The sequence below is a fragment of the Lathamus discolor genome, chromosome Z (assembly GCF_037157495.1).
Source record: "Lathamus discolor isolate bLatDis1 chromosome Z, bLatDis1.hap1, whole genome shotgun sequence".
NCBI lineage: Eukaryota > Metazoa > Chordata > Aves > Psittaciformes > Psittacidae > Lathamus > Lathamus discolor.
The window spans coordinates 17264626-17287110 of record NC_088909.1 but is presented as its reverse complement, the minus strand read 5'-3'; the positions used below and the strand labels follow the sequence as shown (position 1 = coordinate 17287110).

At 35.8% G+C, this 22485-nt stretch overlaps 1 protein-coding gene across 8 annotated transcripts in view; it reads left to right on the top strand.

Moving 5' to 3' along the window:
• The window catches only part of TOX3 (TOX high mobility group box family member 3), a 233828-nt gene that overhangs the window by 187957 nt on the left and 23386 nt on the right, over positions 1 to 22485 (top strand). For 6 of the 8 annotated variants that reach the window (XM_065663280.1, XM_065663281.1, XM_065663277.1 and 3 more), the window contains exon 2: positions 19636 to 19701. In XM_065663280.1, the coding sequence (XP_065519352.1) occupies positions 19657 to 19701 (45 nt within the window). In that variant the 5' untranslated portion in view covers positions 19636 to 19656. Of the gene's footprint in view, positions 1 to 14195; positions 14242 to 15806; positions 15826 to 19635; positions 19702 to 22485 lie in introns of those variants that run through there. The other 2 variants (XM_065663276.1, XM_065663278.1) reach the window with 2 other exon arrangements.

The following is a 22485-nucleotide window of genomic DNA, read 5'->3' as shown; positions in this document are numbered from 1 at the left end:
TGTAAACAAGTATTCCTTATGTTGGTGCGGGGAAGTGCACCACCTCATCAGCGATTACTTATTTATTACCTGTTACATGTTCTATAGTCAAGAAATTAATATACCTACCATAAATACACCTATGCCAGGTCTTGACTTCAAATTGCAGATGATGACAAAAATTCTTTTCCCAGCTTTGGGAAGTGTTTTCAGTATTTCGGCGTAGCTTCTGATACTGGTAGAAGCCTGTAAAATAATGATAAAAAATAAGATATTCTGTGTTTTCCCTTGAAGTTAGATACAGTTCAAATGTTTTTAAAAGACAAGTAAAAATTTTAGTGTTAGAAATGCAACTTGGCGTGACTGAAGTATCTGTTCATGAAAGGGCTGTGTTTGGTTTGTTTAAAAGGAGTCTCTGGTAATTTTCTGGTGATCACAGTGAAATGCATCTTACCTCTGTGTCATACGTACCTATTTTCTATTTGATTCTGCAGTCTTTACTTGCATTCAGCAATGTTTTCCTGGATGAGTAAGTCCCTGGTGTACTTAGCAGCTGTATGGAACCACTCATGTAAGACATGATCAACATAAAAAAGGGTTGAAGAACTTACTGCTTAAAAGAAATCTATGTGGGTGTATTTTAATTGCTACATTACCATGACAGTCTACAATATTTATAATTCTAAAGACTTCTTTGAGAAAGAAATATAAGCAGCTTGTTCATAACAGAAAAACAGAGTGAATACATCAGATGTTTGTCAGATAAACATTGTAGATCTACCCTAACAAAGGTGTTGCAATTGCATGAATATCTGAGATAGTTTTAATGTCAAAAGTTTAAAGCCTTTTGGTGCTTTTAGCCTTTCTGATTTCCCTAATTGATCACGAAGTTATAAACAGTTTTTCTAGGAGGTCTCCAAGTATCCTGTTAGGAGCCTGTTATTATACTGGCAAAGTCGTATTGAATTAGTATTCATTTTCACTGAATTGGTATTCATTTTCACTATTACAGAATAATCACATCAGTGCTGATATTATCATGTTGTTGAAAAAGAAAATAACAGGGATGTAATGTGATGAAGCACTTCTATTATGTTAGGTTAAGAATGCTATGGCTGCTTATTCTAGCTTTCTTCAAGCAGTGATTGAGGGAGGAAATAGCATTTTGTTTGTGGCAAGATACATTGTCATTTGAATGTGTAGCTGTCCTCTGATGGCTGAAAGGGTTATTGCTTTGCCCACTTGTGCTTTGTGCCAGGCTGTGGTGTTGGTTCTGGGCTGTAAGAATGCTACTGTTTCTTCTGTCACATACAAGGTGCCCTGATCTGCTTTTTTAATACTGACTAGTATCTGACGATTCTCTCTCCAGAAAAAAAAATGGCTCATATATATTCTTTTATGTTCATCTGAGGTTTTTTTTCCAAAAGGGGATAGAGCTTCTAAAGTACATTGTTAGAAAGTGGAACAAGCCCCCTGAAGGTTCAAATTTGACAGGGGTGTTAGAAGGCAGGTCAAGTGACTGCCTAATGAAGATGAATGGAGAAAATTGTTGGTACAAGTATCACGTGGTGGGCGCTTAGCCCAGGTTGTTGAAAGTGTGATGGAATCTCATGGCTTCATTTATCAGTGTCATATTTGGGCTAAAAGTGAGCAGTATTGTTCTCATTTCTTCCAGATGGATAGGTCAACTTTAATATTTATTGCTCTTGTAGAACATTTGTTTGATGTATTTCCATTAGCTAGGCAATAATAGAAAAGCAGTGGAGAGAAACATAAAGCAGCTCCCTTCCTTTTCATCTGAAGTATGGCATGCACCAATATGTAAATATTTCTAAGACTGTCACTGATTTTTTTTTTTTTTTAATTTATTTTTCTGTTTGATGACTTGACCAAATATGTTAAGGAGTTTTATAAAAGTAATGGAAAAAGCACATCAAGGAAATATAAAATACTTGACTTGTGGCATATGATTGTTAATCTTTTAACTTTTCATAAGCTTGTTGTGCTTTCAGGAGTAGGTTTTGCTGAAGAATGTCAACTTCATATATATATATAGAGAAGACACAATAACACTGTATTTAAAGGGTTATTATAAGACTGCAAGTATTTTAGCAAAATCAACTAATTTTGGATCTCTGAAATGGAATATGGAGATGTTAGTTTCTGTCATCCTTTTTTTTTTTTTTTCTTTGTTTCTGTCATTGCTGGTTAGTTTTTCAATGATGGGAAAAGACCAGTTAATCTGGGTTGATGTAAAATTTCAAATAAATAAGGGATCTAACCATTACAAAATGGTAGCTTGTAGTGGTAAGCCCTGGTTTGTGTTTATTAACTGATTTTTTTCCCATTTATAGGAATCGGGTTCAATGTATTTGACATATATTATTTTATACCATGGAAGGAAACTAAGCTGTTTGTGAAGCAGGTGTTGTGTTAAGTGCAGTGCAAACATCCTAGCCATATGTTTCTACAATTTAAATTAATTTGGTACAGTCATACTGTTAATCTTTAGTGACTTGTTGATTGGCATTTTGCAGACATATTTCTGGAAGGCACCCAATACCATTTTCTGTAGCCTTTCTGGCAGTAGGAGAGAGTAACATTTCCACAAATTGGAATCTTGTACAGCTCTGGGAAGGGAGCCAAGATTTAAATTAGACAATAACCTCTGCTCTGTATATAGCTTCTATTCTTCAGCTGTAGGGAAAGTGATTTGTTTAATACAGTCAGCTCTGTAGCATATAATAGACTGATATATGAGTCACTCCTTGGCAATGTGTGTTTCTTAAATTTATATAGATTGAACAACTAGTTGGTAATGTATTTAGTTACAGTTGTGCAAACAATAACTATTAGCAGAGCTGAACAGACCTAGGAAAAAGTGCATTTGCTTGATGTTTGCTAAGGATTCTGCAGAACTGTTGGATTTTAGAGCAATCTTTCTCTTCAGGTGCAGAGGAAACAAGTTTCATAAATACGAATATTTTTTGAGCTCTGGAAAATCAAGAGAGCCTTCATATCATAGTTCATTGTTTTTTCCCATTTGTATATGTACTTGTCTATACAATGTTAAAAATGAAACATCAGTCTGTGTTGTTAGCTACATGATGAGGTTGCAGCTATTTTTGTTTTGCCCTTATATATTTTTTTCTCTGTTCTTAAAATCTGTTGCTGTCAGTTGATATCCGTGAATGCAAAGAATTATTTTCTTTGTGAACAGCAAGGATCTTTTCTTAGAAGGAGATCTCTTTACACCATTCGGTTCATGTTTATTTAAAAGCTTAAAATCATTAGAGCAAATCTCACTTTTTGTCCAACAGAAAATTGATTTTGCTAACAAAAATGGTGTGGGCCTGAAAGAGAATATTCAGAAGTATGCAAATGAGTAGAGATAGAAATCTATTTGAGCAGCTGAACAAAGCAATCAGATTTCTCCCATTGAAAGTTTATTTAGCTATACTGTGAACATTTTTGAACAAAATTATAAATGCTTAATGAAATAGTTATTTTTATAGGGAAAAGGTGTTTCTTTTTAAGCAGAACTATTTTTAATGCTCCTAATTTTTCTGCCAGGTCTTATATTTACAAAATAAAGCACATTGTAAATATTGAACAATACGCAGATATATTTCCTAACAGTTTATAGTACGCTGCATATTCTGGGTGGGTTCCAAGCAGTAGTTAGTATAAATGAGATGCCAATCAAAATTATTTTTGCAACGATAACCTGTTATAATGCAGTCTTTTATCTGAAGTGTCAACTTGATACAAGCCAGATCTCTTTTCTTAAGCTTTAACTCTTACGTGTATAATTTCCCTTGTCCTTAACTAATCCTGCTTCTGTATTCATAAGCTTCTCGGTTGTGCACGATAGCAAAGCATAATTTATCTGCTGCTTATATAAATCTTAATCATCACTGCTTCCATTAGGACATGTGCATTTTATTCCCTGGTCAGGAGTGAATTGTGCACAGAATATCTGATGTACTTCGATGAGTAAATAAGATTTTATATCCAGCATGTGTCTTCCAGGCCAGTTTTCTAATAATTCAGCTTCTGTATAGAAGCTGACTTTTTCAACAAAGTAACCTGTAGCCAGCAAGATGATAACTGGAAATTTGACCATTTCTATCTGTAAATAAATGTGTGGATTCGTAATGTGCCATGTTTGTCAGTATAGCTTGCTTAAGGAGTTCCTTCCTCCATGTTTCAGTCCTGCCTCAGATGAAAAAGAAACTTTAATAACATTTACCTTCCCAAATCCTAACAAGTTCAGTGTTTCATTTTTGCAGTGGGATGTCAAAACAGTTTTATCAGCATAAGCAAAGGGATACTGAGTTATACAGCACATAACTAAACAAGTGAGTGGAGGTTTGAGGCTTGGTGCACGTCAAGATCTCTGGAACTTGAGGTTGCTTAACCATGTGGTAGTGCTGACATCACGACTTTGAGTCATCGGAATGTTTGTTTGATTCTCATTACTGCTGAGAGCTAAAATGGAATCCTTTATATAACCATTTTATGGATGCTGGAGATGCTGTAGATCTCCTTCATTGTTGTTGATGATCATTCCAAATTTTCAGATGACCAAGGAACTTCTGGTGCAAGGGCAGTGTGTGAAATTGTATTCAGATTCTGATAATTGAAAAAATCCGTTCACAAGGTTGAAGCGCTGTGATATTCACATGCTGAACACCATTCTCTGAAGAAGACAGAGGTTACCGACAGCAACATGGATTTATGCTTCTGAGGGATGAAGAGACTGGAACGGAACATGACTTTCCCCAGATTTATATGTGAAGAGTGAAACTTAAGAGGAATGAACAAGTGAACACAGTAGAAAGAGAATTTGCATTTGAGAATGGCAAAGCATTAATAGACACCATATTTACAGAGACTAGGTATTATCTCAATTTAGTGTTCTGTTTATGAAGCATTTAGTGTATACATCTCTTTAGGGAATGTAATCAATAAGTGTACCCTTGCTCACTCCTCATCCCCTTTTCACACATGGTCAAGTATTACAACATGACAGAAACCACCTCAACCTTCAGATGACATGAAAATTGATTGCCCTTTTGTTTTTTTATAGTAGCTAGTTTAGCTACGGATGATATCCCAGTTACTGTAATATAGTACACAACCACCACCATCTGAATCAAATGGTATAGCTTGATTTATGTTGCAGAGAACCTTTCACCATTTTTCTCTCTTGTAAGTACCACTGCAGATTTCTGCTTTTCATAGATGACCCTTACACAAATTATTGTTTGCATTTTGATTTTGAGAGATGTGGGGGTTTTGATGTGTGTATATATACAGAAGTGGAGGTGTTTCTTATAACCAGTGGTTTGTATATACCTTTGGATACCACTGGAAGTGATTCCTGTGTTACTTGTAAACTATCATTGCTACTTTCAGGGGTGGTAAGGGAGGTCTATGAAGGACCATCATGGCATGTTACTGAGGGTTTCCTATGGACGTATATGAACTAGGACATGGACAACTGTGCCATGCTATTGGGGAGGCAAAACCATAAGATTGTATGGGAGACAAAGGAAAAAGACCTTTTCATTACAACTACTAGCAGTCTGAAATTATGAGATCATCTTAAATTTCATTTTCACTGTTACAAGTTGTCCGTTTTTTTCAAAATATGCAAAAATAACGTATGAAAGTGCATATAAATACGTATGCTTTGAATTGCTTCTAGATGCTTTCAAAATCATATTTTACAATATACCAGAAATTTCTAAATCTGTTTTTTAGTCCTTTGCATGTGTTAATCTTCCCTCAAAATTTATTTTATTTTTTCTTACCAGTTTTCAGTTTGTTTTTCTTATCTGACAAGATAGTTTTTATTATCCCATTCTAATAATCATCGTCTTACTATACCTTTCTATGGGCCTTTCTTCTACTCTTTCTCTGCCTGCTAGTACCCACCCAGTACAGCATTTTATAGCATTTGCATATGATTTTTTTCCTATCAAAACCAGACTATGTATATCATGTTTGACAAGTCAGTTCTCCCATTAAACAATATATACTTTTTTTTTCGTTAACAAGTTTAGTTGTTTTTTTTTTTTTTTTAAGTCTTAACAAGTTTTCAAAATACCATTGAGCAACCTTGTTTAGATCAGCAAATGAAAACTCACCGGAGAGCTATTGTAGTAATTCCAGGGCATATCAGGCAATTGCACACAAAACCATTATCTTGATGGTTTGGTTGGGGGTTTTATAAGTTTAGAAATCACTGTACAATAGAATATTATCAGAAGTGATTCCAGATGCTTATACAAATTAAGAGAAAGTAATGATTTATCATATAATTAGTTTTTTACTGTGACCAATCAGTTATTTCCCCACTCTTTGTTGGTATATTCCTCCTTTGGTGGCTACAACATAACATGCTGTTCTCATTCTGCCGCCTTCTTTGTATTCACACTAAGAGTATGCAGCATCTCTCCCAGTTCATGTAGAAAAAGGGATGGATGAATTCTGTGGCAGCGCAAAAGCTCCCCAGTTTTGTGGAGAATGCAGCAACCAACCCTGTGGATTTCCTGTGATTTGCTCTTACTGAGATCATACAAAGTGTTTCTCATGTTTCATGCTTCCTTGCATGGTTATACATAGTTGCATTTGCCCGCCAGAACTGGACATGGAATTAGTACTTCTCGGCTCTTACACAACTTTGATACCACAGAAACATAATTTGTGTTGTAAAACTTGGCTGAAGTTATTATGTGATTCAAAATATAATCTAGGAATGAGGCAGCTTTAGCCCTAGGTATTTGGAAATAAAAACTCCTGAATGCATAGGGTTTTCTGAGAGTGCACTGAACCCAGGTCTCACTTCTTCTACACAAAGACTTCTGATTTCTGAGATATTTTGTATTCTAAAAGTGGGATGGAATGATAAGATTCAAGATATAAAGTAAAAATGAAAGAACTCCCAGTAGCTTGCAGCTAGCAGTAGCATGCATCTGTCTGCCAGAGGCACACAGTTATGGGTACAGAGTATGATTTGATTTCATCAAGATGGTTTCTGTATCAAAAATACTGTCTCAGAGACACCCAGAGAAATGTTTCTGTAGTGCTTGGATCACCATCATGCTGTCAGCTAATAATAAGAACTTAAGAGTGCTACATGAATAGAAGCTTTAGGCTTTCCCTGTTTAACCTCAAATTATTAACCTGGTTTGTAATTAACAAGTATTCCTAGGAATATCTTGCATGGTTTCTGAATATTCAGACAAAGGAAGTTAATGAAGTTACAGCTAGTTCATACATGCAATTTGAATTAATACTAAAGCTAAATATGATTATTTTAAATTCAACTAAGAAGTATTCAACTTCTTGCACATCTTTGGTGTGAAGAACATAAGATTGAACTGTCTCAGACCAGTAAATTAGGAGAGTATTTTCAGAGTGTGAGTTGTGAGCTGTGGAACAGCTTGGCAGCAGAAATGGCACTAGGATCTGGTGTCTCTTATACTTCAGGGGAAGAAACTTAAGAATTTGCATGCATCAAGGTTCGGGCTTGCTTACACCAATATATGAAGGGTACTACTTGACTATTCAAGAGAACTTTTATTACCATTTTTTGTTTTACATTAAAAAATACTGTTATTTTTTACGGCATCTGAAAATTATGAGGAGAAATTACATTATTGAGATGCATGATGTGCTTTTAATATGCACTTCATTCTAACACTAATTAGTCATTGGTATTTTGAAGCATCAGTGCTGAAGATCACCTGAAGACCTAAGGGGCCTGACTTTCGTAATTTGTTACACATTTCTAGCCCTACACGTGTGAAGCTATGGGTCGGGTTGAATTTAAAATAAGATTATAAACAGAGCACCTTGTTTTTTCTTAACTAGCTAGTGTTGTTTTGCTCAATAGAAGATTTCATAATTTTAGCATCAGGAAGTCCATGTGTTTTTTTTTTTTTTAATTTTTCACAGAGTGAAGGTTTTGAGTGAAACTCTTCATTTCACTTATCACAAATGGAATTTGCTGTGTACCATTTGTGTGTCCTCAACTCTCAGCAGAACCTCAGGGACTGCAATCAATAGCAGAAGTAATTTCCGTGCCCACTTACAAAAAGAAATATAGTGACCCAATTAAGTAAAGAAAATGCTCGACTGTAGTCGTGCAATTAAAGCAGGTTACTCACCTACAAAATAAAGTTTCTACTGTCCAAGATGTTGCCTTTAGGTTGGAATAAAACAGTGAGAAGTCAAAGATACATAAATTAAGCCTGATTAGTCTCAGTGGTATAAATTAGGAATACAAACTAACATGAGGGATTATTCCACTCTCAAATTTAATTCTCTTCCACTGTTATTGCAGGGCATTGCCTCCAACTCAATCTTGCATGTTTAAATGAAGTTAGTTGTTGCTGAAGACTCCTCAGAGACCTCCCTGCTATGGGAGTTGTAATCCAGCCTCAACAAAAATATTGGATAAATCCTCCAGGTTTAAGGTTGGTGTAAGACAAAGAAACTGGAGGAAGTGATGTGCCTGTTTCCAAAATGCATCTATAAATGTATTTAGATTGACAGGGTTATTTTCCCAAATTGGAGAATGTCTTAATCTGAGGAAAATTCCCAAATCTTGTCCCTGTCAGTCATTTTCTTATACAACACCTGTTCTTACAAGGATAGCATATGAAATCCTTGAGCCTCATCTGTACTTTCCTGATCTTCCCACATAGAAGGGCATTGCTTATTGCATGCTGCAGCTTAGAGCTTTGCTTGAGGGTAATCATCCCTGATGTCAGCTCTGGAGCTGGTGTATTTTGGGGTGGCTTTTCTCTGTTTCTCATTCAGATGTGTGTGTAATAGAAGCAGAATTACATCCTGCAGGCTGTCTTTGCAGTAGACAGCTTGCTTTGTACAGCCTTGCGTATAATGGAGTTAATATAGAATTTTAAATAAGGCAATTTTTTTATTCAATTATGATTAGTATTTCTAAAGTGAAAAGTATTTGATTTCAGAAAAAATAACAGAAACCCACAGAAACATGGCTGAGAGTTGGGATATTTAAGATTTTACATATGTGCTGATTTTAGCCTGAAAGTGTCTTGACTGCTTCTCCATTATGATTATTATAAAATGTGTACATCTGCTTCACCCTTTCTCTATCAATTTTATATTTAAAACTCAGTATAATTTGCTGGTGTAGTAGAGCTGAATCACAGTCTAGAATGGAATTTACAATTTTTGCTGGACTGAGTGAAATTTGATATAAGATTTTGAGAAAAGCTACTTACAGCCCAATTGCAGTATAATCACATCACTTTAAATTCATGTGAGAAAATGTTACAGTAATCTTGAATATAGTGATATAAAACTGTTTCTTGGGATTCTAAGAAGAAAATGCTGTCATTATGTTAAGAAATACTTTGATTCAATGGTTAGTTTACATAAAATGAAAGGGTGGGTAGACATGATTAACACTTTGGTTGTATGAACTTAATGCCTCGAAGAGGAAAGGGAAGCAGAAATGTTTATATGGTCAAAACAGTTCTATATTTATGCATTTTTGCCCCTTAAAAACTATAAAAATATCCCGTACAGCAGTTAAAAATAAACTGGTGAGGGTAAAAGAATGCTTGAATAGAGATATATAGTTGTCTTATGCCCATGCTGAGGGGAATTAAAGAAGAGCCCTTAATACTGACCTCAGTGTATTAGAACAGGAGGGGTCATAGTACTGCTCAAGCTCAGGACCTCACTGGCTTTCAGGTCCCATGTGCGGTAGAGGACTCCTGTCCCTGAGCAGGGCACAAGCTGGTGGACTCCAGTTGTGGCACAAAGTGCTGGCTTTGGTGCTTGTATCAGCCCTGAAGGGCTGTGAGAAAGTAGATTGGCAGCCCCAGAATGAGGTCCGCAGATTTGTTTTGGGTCTCTTGCAAGTTATTTTGCAGTACCATGTGTATGTGTTGAAGCTATTCTTAAAGGCTGTTGATCATAATCCATCCGTTAAATGTCATGGAGAACAGAGACATTTCCACCCTCTCACAGGGCTATGGAAAGGGAGCAATTGTGCTTTACCCTTTAAAGCAGTTGTGGAAAAAAAGCATCGTTTAACTGGCATCTGTCCTCTGATGCCATAGGAAGTAAGATCTTACACAGAATTTGAGCTATTTGGAGACATGTACCTTGTAAAGTACATACATTGAACGGATGGTGTGAAACTGCGTATTTGAGAAGACCTTTCTCGTGTGGAATCCAAATTGCTACAAAGTTGTAGAAAAAGAAATACATAAGCTTACATACAAGTATGTTCTTTCTGTGTTTTAGCAATACGTTTCTTATATGACATTTATGTCTAGTCTGGTTTATTCCAGCAACAAGTACATGCTCATGAGTGTGATTACAAAAATAATTTCATAGTTCATCACTCAAATTTCTCTAGGTTAGAAAGCAAAGAGAGAAAACATGTTCTTTAAATATTCATATATTTTTAAACAAATACTTGAACTACAGTGGCCTCTCCTTGGCTTTGTTGCTGAATATGTTTATCTTAACATTTGGTCCTTTCATCTATTTTAAGCTTCACGCAACAACAGGGTGTGATGATAGCGAGTTTACTTCAGAACTTTTTGAAATAACATCTGCAGATCTTGTGGAGTCTTTTTTTTTTTAATGTGAACCTTAGTGGGCTGGTCCAAGTTTTATAATTGTATTAGCCTTGTGCAGAGGAAAAGTAGTCTTAGTATATGCAGGTGGGTGCAGAATATACCTAGAATCCATGTTTGGTTCTCCATTTTATTACCTTTGAAGGTAATGTAGGTAGAATAGAAAATCATTCTTGTCTACAAAGAGCCAAAATGGTAAATTGAAACTCTTTGAGCAAGTGACAGGAAAATACTTAGTATGTTTATCTTGGAGAGAACTTTCAATAATCAGACTGATTTTGTAATGCCTCAAACTTGTATCAGTATTATGACCAAGACTACACTTTGGAACACCTTTTAGTATTTAAGCATTTAAATATGGAAAAAGTAGCATTAAAAATCTGACATACATTAAATTGACTCGACTGTCAGTCAATGGAATAATACTCTGCATATTCCTATGAAGTTACTTCTTGCTTGTAAAAGCTTTTATAGACCCTTCTTAAGAGATCTGAAAATGTCTAACATGAGACCATTAAATATTCATTTCATTACTGTTCTAAGACTCACACAGTATCACACTTCGCAAAATATCACTCAGTTACAGATTTGGCCATGGAATTCACTGAAGGAGTTCATAATAAAGAATTTGGCTGGAATCAGAAAGATAAGTCAGTGCTTTTTATTGTTATTGTCAAAGTTTTTATTTGCTATCTGAAAGTTTTTAAAGTAACTTCAAATGTTTCATTCTAATTGCTTTCCTAAAACTTTAAAGTCTGTACTGTCTGAAGGCAGTGTGTCTGATGGAGATCTGAGGATATATGAATAAAATATCACTGTCTGTTTTTCTTTAGCATCTTGCTCAAGTATTTTATCCCACTGAGATTTTTTTTGGCTCTCAGCAAAGAGAATATGTGTGTATACATATGTACATGCATAGACACACATATATAAACACATGTACAACAATTAGTGTGGCAGATGTTTAAGACTAAACCTTTGGAATCTAAATGGTCCACTGAATTAAAGGCTTTTAAGATTTTAAATGTCAAAAGACTATCAAATGATAGTACAAATGATTGTACAGGTTTTACGTACAGATTCAATAATTAATAAACCACTGATGAGATTATTAATTTGCCTAAAACTCAGCATTGGTGATGTGGCTGCAGAACTGGGTGCTTACTTACACATTTATTTTAACATTTTGTGCTCCTGTCTATTGTTGGCCTGTTGCTCATCAGTGATGTGTTCTTAAGCAAATTAAGCTTTCTGGTGAGAAATCCCATCTAGGAACTCCTTTTATTTTCAATGGGGCCAGAGTTTCCTCCTGAGTATTGCAGGATCCTGATATGGTGTGTTAGACGTGGAAGAAATTGAGAGAAATAAGTGTTGTGTAGTAAGTTTTGGTGTCTAAAGTCACCAAGGCTAACACTTCCTGGGTAGTTTTTCACACATACATGAAGATCTTTCCTAGAAAATTAGTAGGCAAAACTTAGCAGGAAATGAACCCCCTTCCACAAGATATTACCTACTGAAAAGAAGAATAATACTGTAATCTGTCTCAGAAAGTTGATTTCTATTGTACTATGCTCTAATAATCACTAATTGAAAATTTGCTGTAAGAATATGTAGAGAAAGGCTCAAGTATAAACTTAGCATATATAATACATGTTACCTAGTAGTCCAGTACTTCGTGAAATTCTTCAAAAAGTTTATCTTTTGCTGACAAAAGCATTACCTCTGTGTGTGTATCCATACCGTTGTGCACACACGTACATAGCTGTTTGATCTTTGATGTAACTGGGATAATCTGCATACTGACATTTGGTCAAAGACTGACACAGATGGCCTTTTAACTGCATCTGGTCCTCCTTTATTCTCAGTGATGCAATTCTTAGCCTCCAATAGCTGCATGTTGTCTATAGTAAATAATACTTCTTATGCCTGGCAGCGGGTGCTGTTTCTTCTACAATGTTAGCATCCTGCCAGAGGGGTGCAGAAATTTCCGTGGGTAGCTATGTAGTGTCAAAATCACAGATACCATTTTGCATTCATTCTGGGCTAAAATTACTTTATTTACAAGGTATTAAAATTCAGATTTTAGAAGATGCTTCATTCACCTGTAACAATGTAAGTCTCTAACAACTTTAGTGGTTTTCCCTCCGTCAACCAGCTACTAAAATCTGCCTCTTGTTTCTAGTGGTAAAAAATAAAATAGAATGCTTACATTTTATAAAATAATATGAAATTATAAATGTTGAAACTGTCATGAAGGACCTGCTTTTCCAGAAAACACTCTACTCCTGCTATGAACACATCATGCTTTAAAGCTTCTACAGAGATTAACTGGATATCCGTTTAGCACAGAAATGGTTGGAGAATTCTCTTCTGTTATTTTTATGTTCATTGAGAAATTCTGTTTCCTGATGAGGAAATCCCCAATATTTAACTTAATACATCTTGTGAGGACGCCACTGTGTATAGGTGGGGATAGTTGAAACTATTTAAGAAAAAGAAAAGCCCCCTCTACCAGTTCTCCTCCCACTCCTTCTACTTCTGTTGCCAGAATAATTTTAGTGTATGTTGTTTTGTTTGGAGTAATCAGGCTGAAGGAGCATTAGTCCAGCTTCTCATCTTTTAATTACAGACAGTTTATTGTCTGTGCTGTCCCACTTTCTGCATGGTTCCCCACCAGCCAGCTAGACTTAGCAATCTCCATTAATTTAATTTGGCATTTCATTCAATCAGGCTGTGAACATGATGAATTTTATAATTTTTTTTTTAATAACACAATGCTCATTCTTAATTGATGTCCTTATCAGACATTGTATTTGCCAGAGCTGTAATTATTGGTCAGGCAGCAAAATCAAATCTGCCCAAATGCAGTGAAGATGTTCTCTGGTGAAATTATTAAGATACAGTACTTAGACCTTCGAAGTAATTTAGTTTTGGTCTGTAATTACATCTTTTGGGATCGTTATCTCTCTTTTTACTCGTAAGGATAGTCTAACCTCAGAGGAATTAATTTGCCAAATATGAAGATAGAACTGAGATCCTTGCCATAATATGTATTTCTGCAAGTAGATATTATTCTGTATAAAACTAGTGAGCAAGCTCACACCATAAAAGAATGATTTTATTAATGGCTGTATTTCAAAAAATATGGCTTCTAATTTTATTGCAAGAACTGGAAGTGTGATCAGTTGAGGCTGCCATAAACTATAAGCAATAAATTGACATCAGAAATAATAGAATTTGGGTGTGCAACTGCCTAAAATACATACACAAGTGGATATATAGTTTTGTGACAGAACTAGTTCGGTGCTAGTTCTGCGGGCAGCAGTTCAGCATGAAGCCAGTGAGAATTTTGGCTGGAGATACTACCCTGAGAAACTTTAAATGTGTATTTGGCCTAAACATTAAGTAGTAATTATGAAAGGACTCTTAGTGTCATGATAACAAAACCTTAATTGTGTTTTGCAGTAAGGATTGGGGTAGGGCTTTCTTTAAAAAACAAAGGTGCAGGGCGTGGGTTCAGTAATAACTCTATTAAATTTTTTTTTATTTATTCTCAAGTATAAGGTATGTAATGTTTGGATACAGGATTGCAGTCATTCCTTTTAAGTAAAATGTAAGTCTCTGGTTTAGTTAAGAGTAGACTATAAAATGTGTTTCATTCCTGTTCTGGATATATATTTGGTTCGACTTTTTCATTTGGGACATTCACATTCCATAATTTTGGTGGCATTCCATGCTGGAACAATAACCCTTCCAATTTTTTTTTTTTCTTCCTTGTGGTTGCACTATTAGATTAAGTAGCAATATTATAAAATAATTATTTAGAAAATCTAATATATTTTCCTGGTAAATTGAAATTTACTGTTAAGCATAAAAGTGTCAGTATTTTAAAAGTTCATTTTTGTTTCATGGAGATTCTCAGATAAAAGTCTGTGCTCTTCTATGTCTGGTTTTAAGTTACTAATGTATCTTGGTATTTGCACTTTTTAGGAAATGAATAGTGGATGTGACTGCTAACGTTTTTCACATTAGAGTTTTAAGGACATAAATTTTTAACAAATACTAATAATCGAATGTTGCAAGTAAAATAATTTCTCCATTAAAATCAGTAGCAAAATTCCCATTAACTTCTTTAGGTTTAAAATATTACTCTGTGTGTCCATAGCACCTTTAAAATTAGTTATTTGGTTTACTTTTTATACTGTTTTTAATTTTATGGTTTTGTGGTGTAAAGTTTTCCTTTGCTTGTTTTATTTCTTGCTGTGGCTTTTGACTCATCACAGTTGGAAAAGAAGAGCCCAGAGAGTAACCACTGCTTAACCTTTTGAGATGTTCTGAAATTTTCTTTCTCAGTAGGATTTCAGACTATGGACATTTAACCACTGTTTTTTACCCAAGCCCAAACTGCCAAGGTTTTCCGTGACATTCATCTTATCAGACTTTTCTTCAAATAGCCTGTTCATCAGCCTCAGCTTTCATAACTAACCAATTAGTAGGTTCTTTTGAGTGCAGAGGATGGCTTGAAGACTCGAGTAGCACTGTGCTATGCTGATTCAAAGTGGCTGATCCCTTGATTTTCGAACAGGAATCATAGTGTCTGGCCAGAGAGGTTTGATCTATGAAAACATGCAGTCTCTAGAAGTGGGGCAGTGCTATGGTTTTTATATCCCCTGTCCTAGGCAGGAGTTGATTGGGTATTTTTAGGGCATGCATTGGTGAAGGTATAGAGAACATGAATTTCTATTAGCTTTGCAAATACACACTCTTCCTGGAAGAGATGAATAAAGCTGAATGTTGGGCTTCAATAAGCTTCAAGAGCTTCAATAAGCTGTTATAGAAATAACCAATTTTCCTGACATACTTTATGCAGGGTATTGGTAAGCAAACATCCAGTCTCTCATAACAGTCTTCGTTTCTTGGACATGGATTTCAGCAGGTCCAAGATTCAAGTGCCTTTGCAGCACGAAAGACTAGAGGACTGAGTTGTAGTATTAATGCAATGATTTACATGAAGAATGAAAGCTGTGACTCACAACAAGTTCAGAACTGGTTTTGTTTGTTTGCAGTTCATTTCATGAAATCAGGATATGCCTGTGGTTTCCATTGGTTTGCTGTTGTGGTACTCATGCTTAATGTATTCATCAAAACTTAAGATGGAGTTCAAACTCTTGAAACCAAAGGAAACAAACAGAACTTTGTAAGTATGTGTTGCCAAACGAAGCTGGAAAGATTTTATGCTTTTTTTGTTGTAACAGAGCAAGCGTGTTCTGAGATCCTTAGATGCAAAAGGTCATGCAAAACTCTGCTAATTGCAATGGCTGTGTGATTCGCAAAGCATCTGAATGCCAGCACAAAAAAAAAAAAAAAAGATAGCTGGATTATGTGATGCATCTCCTTTCCTTCTTTTCCTTCTTTTCCTTCGTTTCCTTCCTTTCCTTCCTTTTCTTCCTTTTCTTCCTTTCCTTTCCTTCCTTCCCTTTCTTTCGTTCTTTCTTTCCGTCCCAGGGAAATCCAACAGGTAGGACCCCACAGTGGTATATCTGGGCAGACCCAATTGCTGAATCTCACCTTTGATTTGAATGCCTGCTGTCAACTGTAGAAATGCTCTGGGATGTTTATGAGGGGCCTGAGCAAGAGATCCTTTAGAAAATAAATGGAGAAGAATGTTGACTGCAACAAGAGTCATTCCACAAAAAACATCTTTCCCAAATTATCTCACTAAAATTGACAAGAACCCCTTGTTCTATTTAGAATGATTTATAACTGTTCCCAGCTGATCACAAAGTGTTTCTAAATTAAAAGCCATTAATTATAGCCTTATATAGATACAAAGATATGCAAGAAGTGCTTTGTAATTCCAGTTCTGCACTTCAGGTGAGAGCTTTTTAAATTACTTGGACCATTGGAGCCACCTGCTTGACTAAATGCTGAGGGCCCTGTGTTTCAGTACTCATCAGTGCATTGCAGTGTTAACATTGTTACTGATTTTTCTCATTTCTCCAGGGCAAATACTAATTAATGGATACAATTCACAGCTGATTAGCTGTAGTTTCTTCAGTAATTACATTCGCAGACTAACTGTTCAGAAGAGGATTTCTAACCCAGTTCTTATTTCACTCTAAGCTTAATTTGTTTTTTGAATTGTTTAGGTCCTTAAGATAATAACCATTTTATTTTCTTTTGTTGTTATAGGTACCATTAGATAATAAGGAAGTTTAATCTTAGAAATGCTCACAGATAATTGTATGCCTTCAGTGGATTTCTACTTCAGAAACAAAAAAGTGAATTTAAATAATATTAGTTATGATCCGTACTAACAAAAGCCTTAAATATGCCAGGTTCTGACATCAGTGCTTGAGTCATGCCCAATAGGGTATTAAATATTGTAGCCCAGCAACACAATGAATCAAAAGATATGTACTTGTAACTTTTAGCTTTGACATTCCTCCTTACATCATTTGCTTCCATAGTCTTAATAAAGTGAAAAATTGTGTTGTCACTTTCCCTTTTGTTTTACTTAAATAAGACAAAAAGTAATAAAACCACTTGGCAATCAGAACGTAGTACCGGTGGTATGAGGAATATATGTAGAGCAAAACAATGTAGAATTTTACTCTTCAAAGTGAAAATCAGTTGCGGGGACATTTTGAGGCACTGGAGCCCCTAAAATGCTAAGAGAGAGTTTGTTCCCACTTATCCACTGTTAGAGCTACACATATTGTACCTTTGCACTTAGGGATAATTTGAAAACTTAATTTCTTTTTTTTTTTGTCACTGTAGAAAGAACAGCTTTATTGAAGCCATTTGAGCTTTTCATATAAATCTTAGTTTGCCACTAAGTGACATGAGAAAAATCTAGCCTGTCGATTTCACTGGTGAGCTGAAGTACTAATGTCTTTGTCTGACAAATCCCCCCCTTCCACATCATTATGTGCCAAACAGTAATTTTAATGTGAGATTTTACTTGAATTTTTTAATTTCCAAAAATGGGTGACATCTGGGCTTTTTAAAAATGGATGACATTGCTTGAGTATCTGCATAGCTGGGGATAACAGAGTTTTAATAGCTATGAGGCAGCCTACATATTGTGTTAAGGCCTTTGTTGCTTAACATGTGTTATAGGCTGAAAGATTCAGCATGTTAAGTACACAAATGGAATTTCATACCTCAGAATGAGGAGTCTTATCTAGTACTCCTTTTCCTCCATGACTGTATTCTGATTTTGTTGGTGTCCTGTTTTATCAATCAGACAATTTATCATATACATGAGGCTCCAGTTCTTCGTGTCCATCTTCCTTTTTTCATACTCTATCACTGTAGTTGTTTTTTGTTTTGTTTGGGGTTTTTAATTTTTTTGTTTGTTTTTTGTTTTTGTTTGTTGTTGGGTGTTTTTTTTTGTTTGGGGGGGTTTTTTGTTCTTTTTTGGGGTTTTTTTGTTTTTTTTTTCCTTTTAACTTTTGCTCTTATTTTAAGAAATGGATTTTGGAATTTTCAAGGAAGGAGCCATTCTTGAAAGGATCACTCTGAACCTCTGCTCTAGGATGCTGGAGAAACCAGAGACAGTCAGGGACTGAAACACTTCCCTGCTAAAAAGAGTCAGGCACAAGCACTGCAGCAGTGAATGGAGCTGAAACAAAGCTGTTTGCATTTCAGGACATGTTTGGCTGCTCTGAAAGTACCATAGTTTCCTGCTTGCAAAGAAGAGCTTGTGCAAGTTCCTGGTTACCCATCCTCCTGCACTTGTTGCAGAACTTACACTGGTGGTGGTAGTGTTTGCTGTTGTTGGGTTGGGTTGGGCAGGCCCACCAAGATTTGGCAAGATGAAGCAAAGCCTGCCTGAAAAAATTTGCTTTAAGGACATCAAAAGTGGGAGTTAAGGGAAGAATGCTTAATGTGGTTTTAGCAGCAATAATGTGGCAGGGCATTGTAGGGGCTTTTCTGATTTGATAATCTTTACAGTGTGCACTGTGCTTGATAGCAGAAATATGAAAATATTAAAGCCTGTGATTTAGCGCTGTAGTGGTAGCTGCGTGGCGTGTGTTCCTTGAAGCAAAGGCTAGACCCCTGCCTGCTCCAGCAGCACATGCAGGAATAAGTTACCAGACTACTTGCTCTTTGGAAGTGCTGTTTAAGGGAATAAGGCACACTAAGTGCCAATTAACCAAATGCTGATAATCTCTTTCTCTTCAATGCTCAGTCTGCAAAAGAAAAAGTACTTATCTTCTACAACAAATGTTCATGGTTGAGAATTTGGAGGAATGGCATCTGAGAGGATCCTTTCAGATCACGTTTGTGAGAGGAGTTGCACCTCAGTGGGAGCAAGTAGGCACTCAGCCCATTCCACCCTGGGTAGATCTCAAGGTCTCAATATGATACAGTTTCTCCGATCTGCAAAATCTTCTGGTGGCGTGGGATTGCAACTGAAATGAAGGGTAGACAAAGGAGGATTGTTTGGCTTTTAAGTTTCGTGCAAAAAATGGGATTTTAAGAACAATGCTGCAGATTCTCATTCTTCCCCTTATTGACCTTCATCTCTTTAAAACCAGGTCTTCTTGGAATAGTAATATGCCAGCTACGTCTAGCTGCAGTAGTCCTCCAGATCATGGTCATCTGCATAAGTATTATAATGCATATCAGAAAAGATGTATTGGAGTCCAAATGTCTTCTCTGGAGAGCAGTCTCTTTCTAATGGACACTTAATTGGCAGAGTCACCTCTAGGTCTGTGGGTTGGTTTTGCTACATGGACAAAGAAAGTTGAAGAGATACACTTCGATATCTTCCAAGTACGGACTTGGGATACAGAGTATGTAATAATAATGATAATAATAATAGTAATGTTGAATCCAATCTAGTTCTGACTTCAAAGAATATCTGCAAAATTACATCTCATCTGTTTGTTGTTTTGGTTTTGTTGGGATTTTATTCAACTTTCCCTATGCCAGTGATGGAGTAAAGAAAAGTTTATGGTGGCATTCATTAAAATCCAAATACTTATTTTTATTTCAGTTTGGAAACAATAACAACTACATGAACATGGCAGAAGCGAATAATGCATTTCTTGCTGCAAATGAGGTAGATGTTTATCTTTTTTATCTATGCTTATATTCTGCTGTTTGCTGTGATAATTTAACAGATTTTGAATGAAGAGTGAAGTGCTGAATTTCTGTGTGTTTTATGGAGCACAAAATAAAGACTTTAATGAGAAAGAAAATAACCTGACAGCTCTCCATTACTAGTCAATTTAGCTGTCCATAAGGCTGTTACTTACATAGAATGTCAATAGAAACAAATCTGCTTTCTGCATGAAAAAAAATTATGAACAGAAGGAAACAAAAAGCACAGTAGGTGTACACTTTGGAAGCAAGCTTAGTAATAGTCATTACTGACTAATGGGCTAATTTCTGTTGTAGATGCAAACATTTTAATTTGTGTTCTTAATATACATATAAGTTAGGAAACCAAACCCAACTTTGTAGCCTGAAGTGCATGTGCTGCATGAAGGAACTTCTGTCCAGGGTCAAGAACAAACCCTGGCACCAGGCTGGTGGAGCCTGGCTGGGTTATGGAGGTGATGTGTTTGGTCACTGCCTTTGAGAATGGGAACAGGAGGAAGGATGGCTACTACAGTCCATGTATTTGTTAGAGCAATACTACCTTACAGCCAGTGAACAGACTATCAACAGGCTAATACCGACCCCAGCTCCAGACCTTTTGCTCATCACTAAGATCCAGCAGCTCTTATTCCAAAGGGAAGGATGGAAAGTGCAAGATGCACTGTCTAGTAATGTGCACAGCGATATGGAGAACAAGAATTAGGTATTTATGTAGGGTGCATGCCATAAATTATCTTTCCAATATGAAAAAAGGTTAGAAGACTGGGCAGCCTTGATTTTACATGTTGTAAGTGGAGATTAAGTCACAGGTATTCTTGTGCACTTTTTAAAAAGTGATCTTGGGGAAAATAAGCAGAAAGTTGAAACAATAAAAACAAAGGTTAAGAGTGTATTTTAAGAATCATTTATTCAGTGGTCACCATCTCTTTTTGCCTAGCAAGACTGCTTAGATAAGGGAATATTGTTTGGCACTAGCTCCAGTGTTATTTGTGATAATGAACACAAACCCCATCTGTAATGACAACATGATGTTTCTTTCTGTAGAATTTCTTTCCTACATTTGAATCAAACATTGATGAAAGCTCTGCTGCCAGCAGCTGTTCAGAGACAATTTAATTCCAGCTGTGATAATTCACCGTGTCAGACATTGGCTGTTATGTGTTGATACAACAGTTCTCCAGATTTGCATTTTTATCAAAAGGAACAAATGTTTTGAACATTTCAGTACAGATGGCATTTAACCATGCACACATTTAAAAAAAAAAAAAAAAAAAAAAAGTATAACTATTTGAAAAGTTAATAACTTTAAAAAATGTGATTGGTAAGATAAATCCCAGAAATGTTATACCATCTTTTGGTCATAACAGCACCTTCCTGCAATCCCAAATTGCGTACTATTTAGGCCCCTTTTACAGACTGAATGCTGCAGTGATTTGGATTCAAGACTACTTCACTAAAGGGCTTGCTTTCTTCTCAGATTACATCTATTTTATCCTCAATCTTAGGTCCATTATATGCTTTTAAAAAAGAACACATACATATTTGGATGAGTTATATAGTGAGGATTGAATTCACATTTAAAAAATGTTCAGATATTCATCAATTTACTCTTACATTTGTAGTAAGCTATAGTATTAAGATGAATGCTGCTTTTCTAAGTAAAATACCGTATTATTGTCTAGCTGTGTTATATATTTATACAGCTGTCCTGGAGTTATTCTGTTAGATGGGAAGAAAAGATCTTATAATTACTATCTCATAAATATGTCAAGTAAAGAGAGGTTCAAATGTACTATAATAATACTGATTTCACTAAACTCTTTTGCTTGAACCAAGGAATAAAAATATGAGTAAGTGTTAGTGTTTGCATTAAAGCATGACCCTAAGTTTGCAATCACTGCATTTACAGTGTATTTAATTATAGTGGTTTTACATTAACATGAACGTAGCTTTCTCACTATGATTTTGGGCCTGAGCACTGCTGAGCTTGAAGCCCATTTTATTCATGTAAATAATGCCTTGAGAATGTAATCCTAGAGCACATTCAGGCTTAGAACCCGCACATTTGCTTTATGTTTTCTGTCTCCATGTCATGATTACTAGGACCCATTTTAAAGCACCTTAAATATTTATTGAAATAATATTTCAAGTGTTAATTACAGTGGTAATGAAAACAGCCAAATGCCACATATCAAGAATGAGTGTTTATCCGTATTGTTAATGTGATATGTTAGATTTCATTAAGCAGTAATGGGGTAGCAAATGAGTCACAAATTACAGTTGCATCTGTTACTAGACCACATTAGTGCCAAAATAACTGCAAATGCAGCCATAGGGTTCATTAGCCAACCACTTCTCCAGGCCAATCCATTCTTTGTGTTTGTGAACTGCGGGGTCCACAAGAAGGAAAATTCACACCTTTTGTAATATAGCAGCAGGGAAGTCAAACGTCTCCTTAATTCAGGCCCAGTTTTCACATCCAGAATTAAGTTGCTGTCTTGCAGTTTGAGCGAGATGGGTAGAGTCTCAGCAGACTCCTACGGTACTGCAGACTGGAGCAGTCTGGGACCTCATCATTTCTGGTGTGAGACCAATAATGACAGCTGACAGGTTCTGTATGCAAGCGAAGGTTTTTCATGTGTTTCAGTTTCCATCTTCTCTCAAGTGGTTATTAATTTATATCATCATTAACAGTTTGAAGGATGACAATTTGCAGTAGTTAATGAGCTCTTTCACTGAACTT